At 45.6% G+C, this 14,747-nt stretch overlaps 1 protein-coding gene across 1 annotated transcript in view; it reads left to right on the top strand.

Moving 5' to 3' along the window:
* The window catches only part of COMMD10 (COMM domain containing 10), a 264,005-nt gene extending 249,538 nt beyond the window's left edge, over positions 1-14,467 (top strand). Inside the window, exon 7 of the mRNA XM_082455814.1 lies at positions 14,291-14,467. Within this exon, the coding sequence (XP_082311940.1) occupies positions 14,291-14,311 (21 nt within the window). The 3' untranslated portion in view covers positions 14,312-14,467. The remainder of the gene's footprint in view (positions 1-14,290) is intronic.
* The last annotated feature ends 280 nt before the right edge of the window (positions 14,468-14,747 follow it).

The following is a 14,747-nucleotide window of genomic DNA, read 5'->3' as shown; positions in this document are numbered from 1 at the left end:
TACTCTGGGTGTGTAGATTACCTGACTAGCTCTCGGGTAGTGGTTCTCAAACTGGGGTCCCTGATTAGCAACGTCAGCACCACCTGGGGGTCTTGTCACAACGCAGATTCTGATGCAGGACCGCTGCAGGGGCCTAACAAGCTCCCAGGGGATGCAGGGGATGCTGGTCCAGGGACCACCTTCTGAGTCGCAAGGCTGTTGGGTTCTTTTAGGGCCCATCAGTTCCCTTCCCTCATACCTCTTCACCACTTGCAAGTGCCTAAAATCCACCTTGATTATACAACTAGAGAAAAGGTTAAATACAGCTGAAGTGACAGTATCAGTGACGAATTCTTCCACAGGACGAAATGACTAATGTGCCTTTCGATGGTGGAGAGAGGATGAGGGCCCTGACTTTGACCCGGGAGAAAGGACAGAAACAGGAGTCTGGGGAAGCCAGAATCACTTTGCAGACTTGACTGTTCTGCACAGGGCAAGCCAAGGGAGTCCTGGCAGCCACCGTCTCTCGGTGTGGCTCTGGCTCCGCGCTGCTATGGCTATTTATTACGTCTGACTTCACAGAAAGGGGCTGTGTTTAGGGGGTGAGCTAACTGAGGCATCAAGGTATACGATATAGACCTTGCCGTCCAGGAGTGCAATGTGATTTTCAACTGTTTCCAGAACAAGACTTAAGCAACCCAACTCTGCACAAAACCCACCATGATTAGTTTTCACTTTCTAAGCACCTTCTCATTCTCGACCGAGAAGTGGACAATCCTGAAAGAGCATGTGTTCTTCTCCGAAAGCCACAGGCCCCTCACATGTCAGAATATATTCAGCTTTTGGGGGAAATGACATGACAACTAATTTTCACGTAAAATTCATCTTCACAAAGAACAGCAGGCAATACACAATAACCGTGCATGGGATGCCTGAGATTTATTTTTCTTCTTAAAACATGCCTTTTACTGTGGTTTTAATGATGCGCATACAATAAAAACATTCATTTTAGAAGGCCGAAGAGTCTCTGAACTGTTTCTATTGTGCATTGTATTGGTAAGGATAGAATAAGCTCATTATTCACATACAGTCAGGAGAGCGGGAAGTGATTAAACCTTTTGATAAGAAGATAAATGATAGGAAGTCCATCTGAAAGCCCGCACTGCCCCGAGTCAGAGTTTCCACTCTGAGCCGGCACAAAGCCTGCCTTCTGTGCCAGGCGTCCGGGCATCTTCCTCCTTCCTACCGTTGTCACACTTTGGCTGTGACCCTCTTAGAGACCCACCCCCGGGGCAGTAGACTTTCCTGAAAGTAGGACCTGGAGGCCTGGTTGGGCCCCTGCTTCTGCGCTCCTATCATACTCATTACCCTTGAAACCATTTGTTGTTCAGTGTGTCCTTCCCTGATGCTTGATGCTTCCAGATGTTGGAGACTGGGTCTCACGTGCACAGCCTGGCACACATGGGCACTTGGGAATATTTGTTAGATGGATGGATGTATAGATGGACAGATGGATGGGCGGACAGATGGAAGTTTATCAAGCTTTACAGTGGTCTTCATTGAGCGCTTGGCCCTAGGCGAGACTTTTGTACGAATTGGTAATTGACAGACCATGCGTACGTCACTTGCCCCTCCAAGGGGCAGGCTTCTCCTTGGGGAAATCAAGGGAAGCCCATCTTTTCAGGAATTTTGTGTGCACACAGTGATTTCTTTAAAATGCACTGAAAATTATATCCACTGATCGCCACACTCTGAAACAACACAAACCACCTTCAGTTTGTCTGCTTCAGGTACCATAACTCCCATTCAGGGCCTTGAAGACACTCAGGGTGTATGACCCTCCAGCTCCCAGCTACCTCCCATTTCAACTCAGGTTGTGGCAGAGCAGGGTCTGGACTTCCAGTCCCAAGCTGAATATCCAGGAAGCAGGGAGTCACTGAGAGATTATGGAAACACCACTCCATTGCCCACCTTCCTCCCATTTCCGTGCTTCTGTGCTTCAGGTAAAGCAGAGCATGATTAGAACTAGTGACTGGCCGACCACCAGCAAGAGTCCACTCATTTCATTGAAGCTTCTGAACTTCTGTGTAGCAAGGATAAGGATTTAAAAAAATCTAGGTGACATTACTCTGAAAAAAAGAAAAGCTTCCTTTTCTTATGTACAGGTAAATACAAACAAAAGAAAACCCCCCAGACTTCACATTAGATATCCTATTTATGCTCTTGATCTTGTCTGACAAATTAACAACTTTGTCACTTCCACAAGCCATATTCAGCTCTTCACTTTTGGAATTAATTGTGATAGGCTGACAGAACTCCAGAGAGCACTGAAGAATACATTTGGCTCTATTACCAGCTTACTGTAAATTTTGTCTCACTCATGTGAAAGCAACAGCACTTGGTAATCCTGAATCAGGAGTTTATCAAATTAGAGCTTTCTCTAGTGTCAGAGTAAATTAGAGCACAAATTATTTTCTTGAACATACTAATAAAATGAGGCCAATGGTCTCATTTGCCGTCTTGTATATGAAATGATATTGTTTACATGGGTTGATTTTTAACAGGTCTTTTACTGAGGAGTGCAGGATAAATTGACCCCAAATTTACCTGTTAAGACTGGTTAATAAAATATAAAAAGAGGGACACATCAATGAAATTTCTTTGGGCCTACAAAAATCTCTGGTTTAGGAATCAAAACATGTAAGTTCTAATACCTGCTTTGCCATTTACTTACTGGCTCTCTGTCCAGAGTGGACAACTGTTGTTTTTGCCTGCCCATCACCCATGTCCTTGTCTTCAAGTAACAGCAGCTCTTTCTCACTCACACATCATGTTTTCCCTGGGACTGATCCCATATCCCAGCCCCAAGGAATGTGCAAGGCCAGAACATTCAGACTCATGGTGATTAGTTCAGCATTGGGCATGCAATTTAAACCAGGTCAATGAAATTCAAGCTGTGACTTTTACTAGAACTACTCATTTTTTCTGGGATTGCCCAGTTGATAGACTACAATGCTAGAGCTTCTGGTGAACATTTTTGCTCACAGGAAAGCAAATGCATTGCCAAGAAATGGAGAAACATACATTTGGGATAACGTTAATTGAGCACCTGGATACAGCCTTACCTGCACAAATAATGCCTGGAGTTTTCAGATACAAGAGCTAATAAACGTTCCGTGTATTTGCCTTTTTCTCCTCCCTCCCTCCCTCCCTTCCATTCTCCCTTCCTTCTTTTCTTCCTTCCTTTCTTCCTTCCTTCCTTCCTTCCTTCCTTTCCGGCTTGGTTTTTGTCATTTGCAACCAAAAGAACAGTGACTTTAGCAAATGCCTTAACCTCTCTGGGCTTTAGTATACAATTGATACAATTAAATGAAATGAGATTCCTTTTATCTAAGAGTATTTGTGACACAAATATACACTGTAGAGACAGTGAAGCACTTTTGGAAATGTGTTTATTCTGGGACACCAACTAAACATTCAGGGACTGGAAAGAGGCAATGCATCTCCAAACCTTTCTAAGCTCTGGCTCCAGGGAGTAGTGGCTTCATTGTGTCCCTGGCCATCTCATCTGTCCTGCTGGGCTGGTGAGTGGACTGACTGCTCTCACCAAGTCAGACCTGTCCAGAGGGTGATAACTTAATCCTTGCTAGTGCACGGCAATCCCTGAAGCATATGTAACTGGCACATTGACTGACCCAAACTCTGTTGGGTGTAGGTAGAGAACAATTTTACTCTTTCTCATTTTTGACTCTTGAGACCCATGCTGTGGACCAGTTTTTACCCATCCATAATAAAAATTCTTGGGAATTCCCTGGCGGCCCAGTGGTTAGGAATCTGCACTTTCACTGCCATGGCCCTGAGTTCAATCCCTGGTTGGGGAGCTAAGATCCCGCAAGCCATGCAGTGCGGTCAAAAAATAAATAAATAAATTCTTCCGGTCACTTTAACTTTTAAGAATAATTTCAGTTCCATAGTTAAAATACCCAGTCTGCTGTAATAATTAAAACCTCAAACTTAATTCAAAAAGGAAAACTCTGTCCTCCCAGCTTAGGTTTGAACAGTGGGAGAGGGATAATGGTTGGTTGGATTCTTTGCTGTTCCCTCCATCCTCCTCCTCCTCTTCACTTCCCCAGGCTGCTTCGGCTTCCTCCAGGGCTTGGAGAGGGTGAGGGAGGAGAGGTGGGCGTAGCAAACTCATATTTGGCCGGCATCGCCGTAACCCATGTTGTTGCCTCCTGGTTTGACAGGTTCCCAGCAGGGCCCATTCTGTTGGGTTTCGTGGGGGACATTCTTGGGAGCCTTCAACTGCAATGGGCCTCACCTTTTCTCCTTCAGCCCCTGCAGTCCACTGGCCCTGTTGGGTCCCATTACCCTCCAGGTGGCCCATATGGACCAGGTCTAAGATTTTGCTAAGCCAGGTCCCTTCCTGGGGTCCCACATCTAATCCTGGGGAGATGGCCATTGTAGATGTGCAATGAGCCCTCAGTATACTTCTCTGCTCTGCCACCAGGCTGCTTCAGCAAGCCTCTGCCTGTGGACTTCTTGAGAAGTGAGTCAGACCCAGCCTCTGTCCCCTACGTACTCCAGGAGACACAGGTCAGACTCTCCAAGTGATTCTTTTGAAGCCCATGTCAGCTGAATAGAAAAGAGGGAAGCCTCATCCCTCCTCACGACCCCAGTGTAGGACGGAGCACCTGCAGACTCAGAGCACGCTCTCACCTCTCTCCAAAGAAGGTCTGGCAGCTTCCTTCACTTCAGCCCTATCAGGTCCTCCAGGCAGATGACGGCTAGTGGACAAATCTTCGCAATGGCCTCATAATGGTCGAGCACCCCACTTTAGATTGGGGCTTCCTTGGCTCTTAGTGTTCACTGGTACCTCTCTGCCTCTGGGGCCTTAATCAAAACTGAGACATAAAGAGTCCCATATTAACATCCTGTCCATGCCTTGGGGTCTGTGTCAGAATTTTCTGGTTCCAGTTCTAAGTGTAAGTGGAATCTCCTTGGTAGAGGGGTCTCCCATCCCATCCTTGGGCTCTTCCCCCAAATCATCTCTCTGTCCAAGAACCAATAAGATCTGGGCCACAGTGGTCCCAGGAGTGAAAGGAACTTACCTTTGCACAGGAGTGTTCATTCAGATGCCTTGACGCTCTGGTCATTTGGAGGGATTTCAATCCTACCTGATGAGACTTCCAACCACTCTTACCAGTAATTTGCATCATTATTTAGATTCTAACATAAATTATTGTTCTGAACATCTTTGTGAGTTAGACTCCTAAAAGGAGACCAGAGAGGTTAAGTAGCTCACCCAAGGTCACGCAGCAGAGCCATGGCAAAATCTCGGAGTGTGACCCCCAGCCTGTTACTCTGGCCTCTAGACCTTGCAAGCTCCTTCCTAAGCTCATTATCATCTGTTAAAATCCCTTCTCCCGTTTTGCACACAGCCACCGAGATGTCTGCAGATTCATTTTAAACAGAATGCAAACATTTCCAGAATTCATTTCCATTTCCATTTCCAGCTCTGAGGAGGTGTTAACTTCGGAGTACTTCACTGATCATTTTTCCTCTAGCAGCAATAATTGTTTTGAAGAACTTGACACACATTTCACCAGGGCTCAGTGCTACCAGGCGGGCAGGGAGCAGTGAGGAACTGAATTCCAAGAGCTAAATTTGCATTCTGTGGCATCCGGAGAGTGAGCTGAACACCCCACTCCCATTAACAATAATGAGAGGTGTGCGTTAAGCTCTTCCTCGCTGCCAGAAATATATGTCATCCTTTGGGGATCTGTTCTGATCCTTGGCCCTTCTGTGCATCCAGCCACCCCAGCATTTGCTCGGTAATTTATAAAAGATGTGTGTTGCACCTGGGTGCCTCAGAAAATTTTAAATAATTTAAAAGCATTCAACACCAGCCTTAAATTAAAGCTCCCCAAATCCCTTGCCAGATGAGTATAATTAAACTCAGACCCACACAGGTGAGTCTTTTAATACATTTCAGGGATCAGGAGGCCTGGGCTGGGGCAGATCCCAGTCTGTAACGAAGCTTGGGAGCGCGCCATTATTCCAAGACGCTCTGCCTGCTTAACAGACATCATCTTATTCATCTGACTCCACCCATCAGGGAGAATGGCTTTTGCTTCCCATTCAACACCCTGGCCAGCAAGGTCCAGGATGGCCTGACCCCAGGCTTCTCAGCAGAGCGGGAGGGTGAATGATTCAAGAGTTTCTCCCAGTGCTGGGGTCACTTGCTCAATGGCGGTGGGTAGGTTCATGTGCAAAGTGCTTGAGGTTGGGACCTGAATAATCTGCTACAACAATAACAACAACACTTCCCAGCTTACCTTAGATTTTATTTTCTAAAACAGTTATTTTTAAACCCAAGTCTCTGGAACCTTGGGTACCGTGAAAAGCACCACTTTGGGAATAAAAGGGACCCCAGTTTGAGTCTTGGCTCTTACTACCCACTAGTGAGTGACCTCTAATAAGTTACATCACCTCTCAGCTTATGCTATAAAAATTTTATAATGATTCACTCATTAGTGTATAGGCTAGGCTACTATGAAGCAATCACATCGATTACACTAGGCTACCATAAAGCAAACATATTGCTGCTTCTTTGTTATCAGTGCATGAACTGTTGTATCTGTAACTATGTTACATTTGTAAGGGGCAGGGGGATAACAGTGTCCACTCTGCCATGGCTGCCTTAACAGACAAACGTGGACACTCTTTTATGCTTCCAGGGTTGCCCTACCTCCACGGTGCAAGCCGGGTAAATTCACATGATGCTGAATCCCTGGCACTTTATCCCAGGCTGGCAAATCATCTCAGTCTTTCCCTTGTTTCCAAATCTAAAAGCAAGTGTGCTCCATAAGCTCCTAGGTAAATACATCCTTATGCTCCATTCTGGATGGGATTCTAGAGAAACAGAATCACTCAATTGAGACAATAAAGAAAAAGCTGAGCTTAGGACCTGAACAATCCAGATAATGGCTTTACCTATGTACTTGGTGGGACTGGAGGCCCTGACTGGGATTGTCCCTTAGAATTGCACAGTCCAATGTGTGTGTGTATGTCTCTATGTGTATATATAATATATATATATATATATATATATATATATATACACACATATATATTCTCATTAAACATTTTTATATTGCTTACATGTTGAAATGGTAATATTTTGGATTTATTGGGTTAGATAAAATATTTATAAAAATTAATTTTACTGGCTTCTTTTTAATTTTTTTTAATATGGCTACTAGATAATTAAAAATTACATATGTGTTTTATATTATATCGATACTGCCCTGGAGGTATCTTTTGTTTCCATTGCAAGAGGTAGATACATAGCAGGATTGGCTCAAACAAGGGGTTTTATTATCTGGATCCATGTGTAATTGTTCAGAAACCTCAGAACCCAAACCCCAGGGTGGGTTTCACTCAGGTGACTGGATCTGGGAGGTATTCCTGGGTCCACAGTAGCTCAAAGGCCTCCAGCAACAGGGTTAGAAACGATCTTCGATCTATGTGGTTCACCAACTCCTGTTCCTGTGTCTTCTCTCTCCTTGCATGACCAATGGGTAGCCTCTCTCCAGATTTCCTGTTTATATTCCTGAGAGAGAGGGGATCATACTGGCCCAGCTAATGTCATGCTTTTCCTTCAGCTCTCTTTGTCAATCCCAACAGCATCCAATTGTTGTTTGGATTCTGGACAAAGCACAGAAAGAAGCTCAAGTGAGGTGTACACAGAGTAAGAGGAAATCACGCCACTGGGGAGAGAGGGCTCTTGTTATGGGCTGAGTTTCGTTCTCCCCAAATTCATACATTGAAATCATAACCCCCAGGACCCCTGAATGTGACTGTATTTGGAGACAGGGTCTTTGAAGAGGTTATTAAGATAAAATGAGGTCATGAGGTGGGCCCTAATTCAAAATGACTAGTGGCCTTATAAAAAGATTAGGATGCAGACTTAGAGTGGGAAGACCACGTGAAGACACAGGGGAAGATGGCCATTTACAAGTGAAAGCGAGAGGCCTCAGAAGAAACCAACCCTGCTGACATCTTGATCTCAGACTTCTAACCTCCAGAATCATGAGGAAATAAGTTTCTGTTGTTTAACACCTCACCTGCAGTACGTTTTAATGGCAGCCCTAGCAAACTAACACAGCCCTCAAAGATGAACTTCCCCCAGGCTCAATTTTTCTGTCTGCTCAGCCTGCCTGTGCTGCAGACTTGGGACGGATGAAGGCAGCCAACGAGATTTCCCAACAGGAAGTTAGACCATCCAGGTGTTCACTTCTCCCTGAAACTGTAGGGGGAGGCACAGGCCGTGGGGGGAGCCCTCCCCTCACCCCTGCTGCGGTGGCACTTCAGCCAGCCGCGCCTTTCTGCTCCGTTAGCTCCTGGAGGACGAGGTCGGCTTTCCACACCTGCTGTTGACTGTCTTTCCCTCCTGAGTTGGCAGCGGAAATACAAGGACTTGCCCTGGCTTTTCAGCAGCTGTGAGGCAACCATTTTTGCTTTGAAAGTCACAAACCTGGGAGCTACCAGAATTACTATCCCTTGGGTGGAACAGGCCCCGAAAGAGCAGGTGGCAGGACACCAAGTGCCAGGAGAAAGCTTAGTTGTCATCTGAGGCCTTGAAACTTTTAAAGTGACTCAGCAAAGCTGTGTACACAAAACTTTATCAACTATGCATCATAAAGAAGTCATTTAAATGCACAAAGTACTAATTGAATATTACTTTAATTCATGGCAATATGGAGTCATTATGAACCCCAATCCATCCCCTTTCAGAATGCAGAGGCTCACAGAATGGACTGCCTTTGAGATGCCTTGCCATTGGGGAAAAATGCCCAGAGTGTATTAATGTGAGGCAGTGGAGAGATGCCTCTTTAGTTCATTTCTGTACCTGCCTTTGCCTGTCCTCCAGTGACTGCAGAAATGTGCATGCCACAAACCCCATTCCTCCTCTCTGCTGAGTTTTTGGGTCCAAGAAAGGGAAAGCTGTTTGGCTTCTGACAGTATGCAATGCCCCTCACCAGCAACGGCCTCTGAAGGGCACACCTGGACCTGGGACACGTGTGGATGTAGCCCAGCGCCGCCCTCCAGAAAGACACCACCTTCACCTCCAGAACCTATTGCTTTGCATTGTCTTGGAATGTTCCTTATAGAAATCACTTGCCAGGTGTCTTGTTATATTGAAAGAAAACGGTTTAATGAGAAATCAGAGTGATAGTAATTTAGTTTTTAACAAGGGAGAGTTGAGATGCTTACAGATGAGATTCACTTACAGTGGTTATCTCCAAGGGGTGACGTCAGGAACTTTTCAATTTTCTGCTCCATTTTTTGGTAGCAGCATTTCATTCGTTTTCTAATAGTAATAAAAGAGACAAAGCATATAAATGTCTCCTTTTTCTGGTTGAATCAGATGCCCTGCTTCATGGCTGTGACAGACCATCGAACCAAACTGCACGGAGTCTTGGATGGCATCCACGCTGTGTGGCCCGCCAACAGTCAAGCCCATCACTTGGAGTGGGATTGCCAGACGGGCCTGAGTGTGGGAGAGAGCGTCCGGAAGAGGGAACATCCAAAACGTAGCCTCTGGCAAAGGAGAGGCCCTGGGCAGAGCCGGCTGTGAAGCACAGCCTTGGCGGCCTGTCTTCGCCCAGCGTTCTCTGCCCTTGCCTGACCTGTCTCCTCCGTGAGGTCTGCTCCCCAAAGCCAGGTGGTGTGAAAGGAGCTGGTTTCCCTGAGAGTGCAGCAAAGCTTTCCTGTGTTGAGGCCTGGAGGCGCAGGGGTGAGAGAGTAGAACTGCAGCTTTCTGCCTGCAAAATCCACATCTAAGAGTCCCGCCAGCCCCCTCCTGGCAGCAAACTCTCCTTCCCCCTGCGGGCTTCGCATTGGAAAGAGTGAAGGCGAGGAACTAGGGAATGAACAGTCAGTATTTGTCAACTGTGAGCCAACTGCTCTCCGTGAAATAATCCATCTGAACTGTCACAAGGACCCGGAGAGATTGGGGTGGTAATCTACTTTTTAAAATGAGGAAACTGGGGCTAAAGATGTAAGAAATGACTCATCTAGCATCATGTAGCCCATAAGAGAGACAGTCAAGATTTGACTCCAGGTTTTCTGACTCTGAAATCCAGGATCGTGGCTTTTCTGACTCTGAAATCCAGGATCGTGGCTTTACTTCTGGTGCATCCTTCAGGGTTAACAACTAGTTCTAAGACTCCGAGTCTATTTTTTTTTTCCTAAAATTTACTTCTATGGGCTGAGTGGCTCTTTTGCCTGGCTTTGTGATATGCGTAGATATAGAGATGCAGACATATGGTTCATAGAGTATATTGTCCTGCAAGACAACAGGAAGGTGACCACACTAGGCTAGAAAATTGCAGATAAAACAGGTTGTGTGGCTTTGCCATCCTTCCTCTCGTGCACACGGACCTCCCCGAGCACGGAGAGTGTCATGTCCCCTGCCCGGCGCCCCGCTCCTCCTCTCCCACTACTGCGCCCAACACTGCTCTCCTCTTTAAGTAGAAGCTAGAAAAGTGTTGAACCAAAGTCAAAATAAAGTTGTGAGCGGATGAAACTTTTATTATGTGCCCCAGCGTGAAGTCTGCCTGTGAAGTGTGTATTAGAATCACCTAACCACCGGGGCACGTTTAATCATGTAACTCATTTTTCTTTCAGCATAGTTGAGAGGTCCTTGTAAGTCCAACTGCTTGTTCACTGTTTTTACATAGCCAAATGTGACATTTCTGGGCTCAGCGGGGGGTGGGTGAGAGTTGAAGGCAAGGAAAACAAAACGAAATACTTTGAAGAAACGTGGCCCAGAGAAGCAGACCCCTTTGAAGACATTAGAGCGAGAACCAAGGGCAGAGTTTCCTAAATGTCCTTCCTTTCTCTGCCACCTTTATAATTTTTGTCATATTTTGTCAATAGATCACTGAGTTATTATTTATTTTATATTTTAGCTTGACTCACTTTGTAAGTGTTTTGGCCTCCTCTCAGGCAATCATAGCCGTGAAATTACTTACCAGTTATGTCTTTTTCTAAAGCACCCTTAAATTAGGATAATTGAAATAAAAAGTGTTTGTGTGGCATTTATAAATCATCTGAGGACCACACTTTGGTGATCAAGGTGCAAGGGGACCAAGAATGCTTTCTTCCTCTGCGCGGGGCTGTCTGTTCTCGGGGCTCTAAGAGCTGGAAGCTGCCGGCTCGGCTCCCACCGTCCCTGGTGTTGGAAAGGACAGCGACAGCACGGACAGGCCCTGAGTGACATCTGGGCAGCGCCTACCCTCTGCCATGGGGGCTGCGTTTCCTGAGAACCCAGACTAGCTTGGCTGCCGCTTTGTGAGCAGTAGTCATGCTTTCAGAACCCTAGATCAGGATACATGCTTTGGTCACGGGATAGAATATTTTTAAATGAAACAGTTCCAGAAAATATGGAGAGCGAGGTTGTTGTAGTCACGGAGCTTCCGGAGAGGGTGGTGGGGTGACTCTTCCTCCCCTGCTTTGGGGGCCTGGTGCTTAGGGTGAAAGTGGACCCACCTGGAGACAGCTTGTGCCCTTTGCTGCCTCACTGGGTTTTGTGGGCTAGCTTGAAGGTAGCTGTACATTTTCTAAAACTTTAATTCCTTGTATCGTATTACTTGACACACTCAGACTCCTTCACTAGCATGCATTGCTGTGGTCCAAACTAACTGGAGAGAGAGAGAGAGAGAGAGAGAGAGAGAGAGAGAGAGAGAGAGAATGAGAGCAGGTGAGTTGATGTGATGCGAGGAGCGTGAGGCCCAGCACTGAGATGGAAAATAATGTGGAAGCCCAGGGGTCCCCTGCCAGTGCCCTTTTCTGGCCCAGAGAAGGTGGCCAGAAGGGAAAATAAAAGCTCCCACTGGGATGGGCGTCCTTATAATATTTGAGCAGAGTGAACCGTTCGCCATGTGCTTTTCTTGCCTCAGGCACCTCAGAAAATTTTCTTTGTGTGTGTTGATTGGTTAGGACTCTTGATTGCAAGTGACAGGAGAGCCAGCTCAAATCGTCTTCAGCAAAACCAGAACGTATTGATTCATGTAGGCTGCATTGCACAGGGGTAGGACTGGCTTCAGGCGTGGCTGGGCATGAACCTCAGACAGTGTCCTCAGGACTCAATTTTCTCTTCATTTTTCAGCTCTCTTTACCAAGTTGGCTTCCGTCTTTTTTTTTTTTTTAATTGGAGTATAGTTGCTTTACACTGCTGTGTTAGTTTCTACTGTACAGCAAAGTGAATCAGCTATATGTATACATATATCCCCTCTTTTTTGGATTTCCTTCCCATTTAGGTCACCACAGAGCACTGAGTAGAGTTCCCTGTGCTATACAGTAGGTTCTCATTAGTTATCTGTTTTAGACATAGTAGTGTATATATGTCAATCCCAATCTCCCAGTTCACCCCCCAGCTCCTTTCCCCCTTGGTATCCATACGTTTGTTCTCTACATCTGTGTCTCTATTTCTGCTTTGCAAACTGGTTCATCTGTACCATTTTTCTAGATTCCACATATAAGTGATATTATACGATATTTGTTTTTCTCTTTAGGACTTACTTCACTCTGTATGACAGTTTCTAGGTCTATCCAAGTCTCTGCAAATGGCACTAGTTCATTCCTTTTTATGGTTGAGTAATATTCCATTGTATATATGTACCACATGTTCTTTATCCATTCCTCTGTTGATGGAACTTTAGGTTGCTTCCATGTCCTGGCTATTGTAAATAGTGCTGCAATGAACATTGGGGTGCATGTGTCTTTTTGAATTATGGTTTTCTCTGGGTATATGCCCAGGAGTGGGATTGCTGGGTTATATGGTAGTTCTATTTTTAGTTTTTTAAGGAACCTCCATACTGTTCTCCATAGTGGCTGTATCAATTTACATTCCCACCAACAGTGCAAGAGGGTTCCCTTTTCTCCACACCCTCTCCAGCATTTATCATTTTTAAATTTAATTTTTGATTTATATTGGAGTATAGTTGATTTACAATGTTGTTAGTTTCAGGTGTACAGCAAAGTGATTCAGTTATACATATACATATATCCATTCTTTTTCAGATTCTTTTCCCATATAGATTATTACAGAGTATTGAGTAGAGTTCCCTGTGCTATACAGTAGGTCCTTATTGATTATCTATTTTATATATAGTAGTGTGTATATATTAATCCCAACCTCCTAATTTATCCCCCGCCTTTCCCCTTTGGTAACCATAAGTTTGTTTTCTATGTCCGTGAGTCTGTTTCTGTTTTGCAAATAAGTTCGTTTGCTTCCATCTTGACCTTACACGGTCCTCACATGGCGGCAGGAGCACCAGTGCCTACACTGTCTTTGGTTCCCAGGACATATTCAGCTGCAACTCACTCCTCTGCAGCTTTTCAGCAGATCCAGAGTTGCAGAAAGGTAAAAAGCCATTTTGTACCGAGTTCAGGTCTAGCTCTGAATTGCAAGGGAGAAAACCTGAAGGGCAATGGCCAGGCATTGAACTGAGTTCAGAAAGATCTCTTTGGTGGTGTTTGCACCTTGATATACAAAGTAAGTTATGCATTTCCATCATCCAAGTGGGGCTTGGACTATCAGATTTCTGCTCAGTTTATGAAATAGACATTAAAACGCTGGGGAAGATATTTTTGAAAAGACAGCAATACAGCAGCCCTCTGCAGTGATTGAGACTTTTGGAAACACTCTCTGGGCCGGGCTCACCACGGCCAAGGATGCCGTCTCGCACGCAGGCGCCCAGTGAACCAGGCTGACTCTTTGATTGGCTCCTGCCCCGGAATTATTTCCCCTTTAGACTTTCTACTTTTGTTCCCTAATGTAACTGACACCATAACCCAAAGGTATGGGCCAAATAGGAAACCAGAGGCACCTGGTTTAGAATTTCCTGAACAGAGAATACAGAATAACTCAAACTTACTGCTAGACACTGACATTTGTTTCCTTATAGAACCTTTATAATAACATCGATATTCTTCATGTATCTGTCTGGAGGAAGGGTCTCAGACAGCCTCACAGGGTCACCTTTAGCCCTGAGATGATAAACTGCAGCATCCTGTCCTGCGTTGCTCTTTCTTCATGCCCTCTCCTCCTCCAGCCTGCCTTCTCTGGTAGCTGCCTGCAGCAGCCGTCTCCTCTCCCCTGAACGTGGGCCAAAGCTGACTTGGCTGGGAGAACCATGGCTCTGCTGTCTGTTTACTTCGGAATAATACAAAATAAAGCTGACCTGACTCTCTCGGGTTTACCAAGAGTTTTCACTTTTCATGCCCTCTGTCTCATTAGATTGCCATAACGCTTCCATGAGGAAGGCTGAGAATATGAGCTCTCCGGACTGGTGCTGCACCACAGCCCAGCCTAAAACACAGTGTCTGAAAACACCAATAAACACCACGAGGGACAAGCAGACACAATCTGACGGGAAGCTGCAGGATGAACTTCCAAGACGGCTCACTCACCTGGCTGGCAAATTGGTGCTGGCCGTCCAGTTGGGCTTCTCCAGGGGCTAGTTGGGTTTCCTCACAGCATGGTGGTTGGGTCCCAAGACTGAGCATCCTGAGAGACATAAAGTGAAACTTTATCGTTTTTCTTTTCTTTCTTTTTTTTTTTTTAAGACCTGGGTCTGGACACTGACATAGCAGAATTTGTGCCAGATTCTACTGGCCAAGCTGTCACAAAGCCGAGATTCCAGGGGAAGGCACATAGACTTACACCTGTCAGTGGGAGGAGTGGCAAAGAATTT

This window comes from Balaenoptera physalus (genome assembly GCF_965194825.1).
Source record: "Balaenoptera physalus genome assembly, chromosome: 3".
NCBI lineage: Eukaryota > Metazoa > Chordata > Mammalia > Artiodactyla > Balaenopteridae > Balaenoptera > Balaenoptera physalus.
The sequence above is the reverse complement of the archived record's forward strand: the minus strand, read 5'-3'. Positions and strand labels throughout refer to the sequence as shown.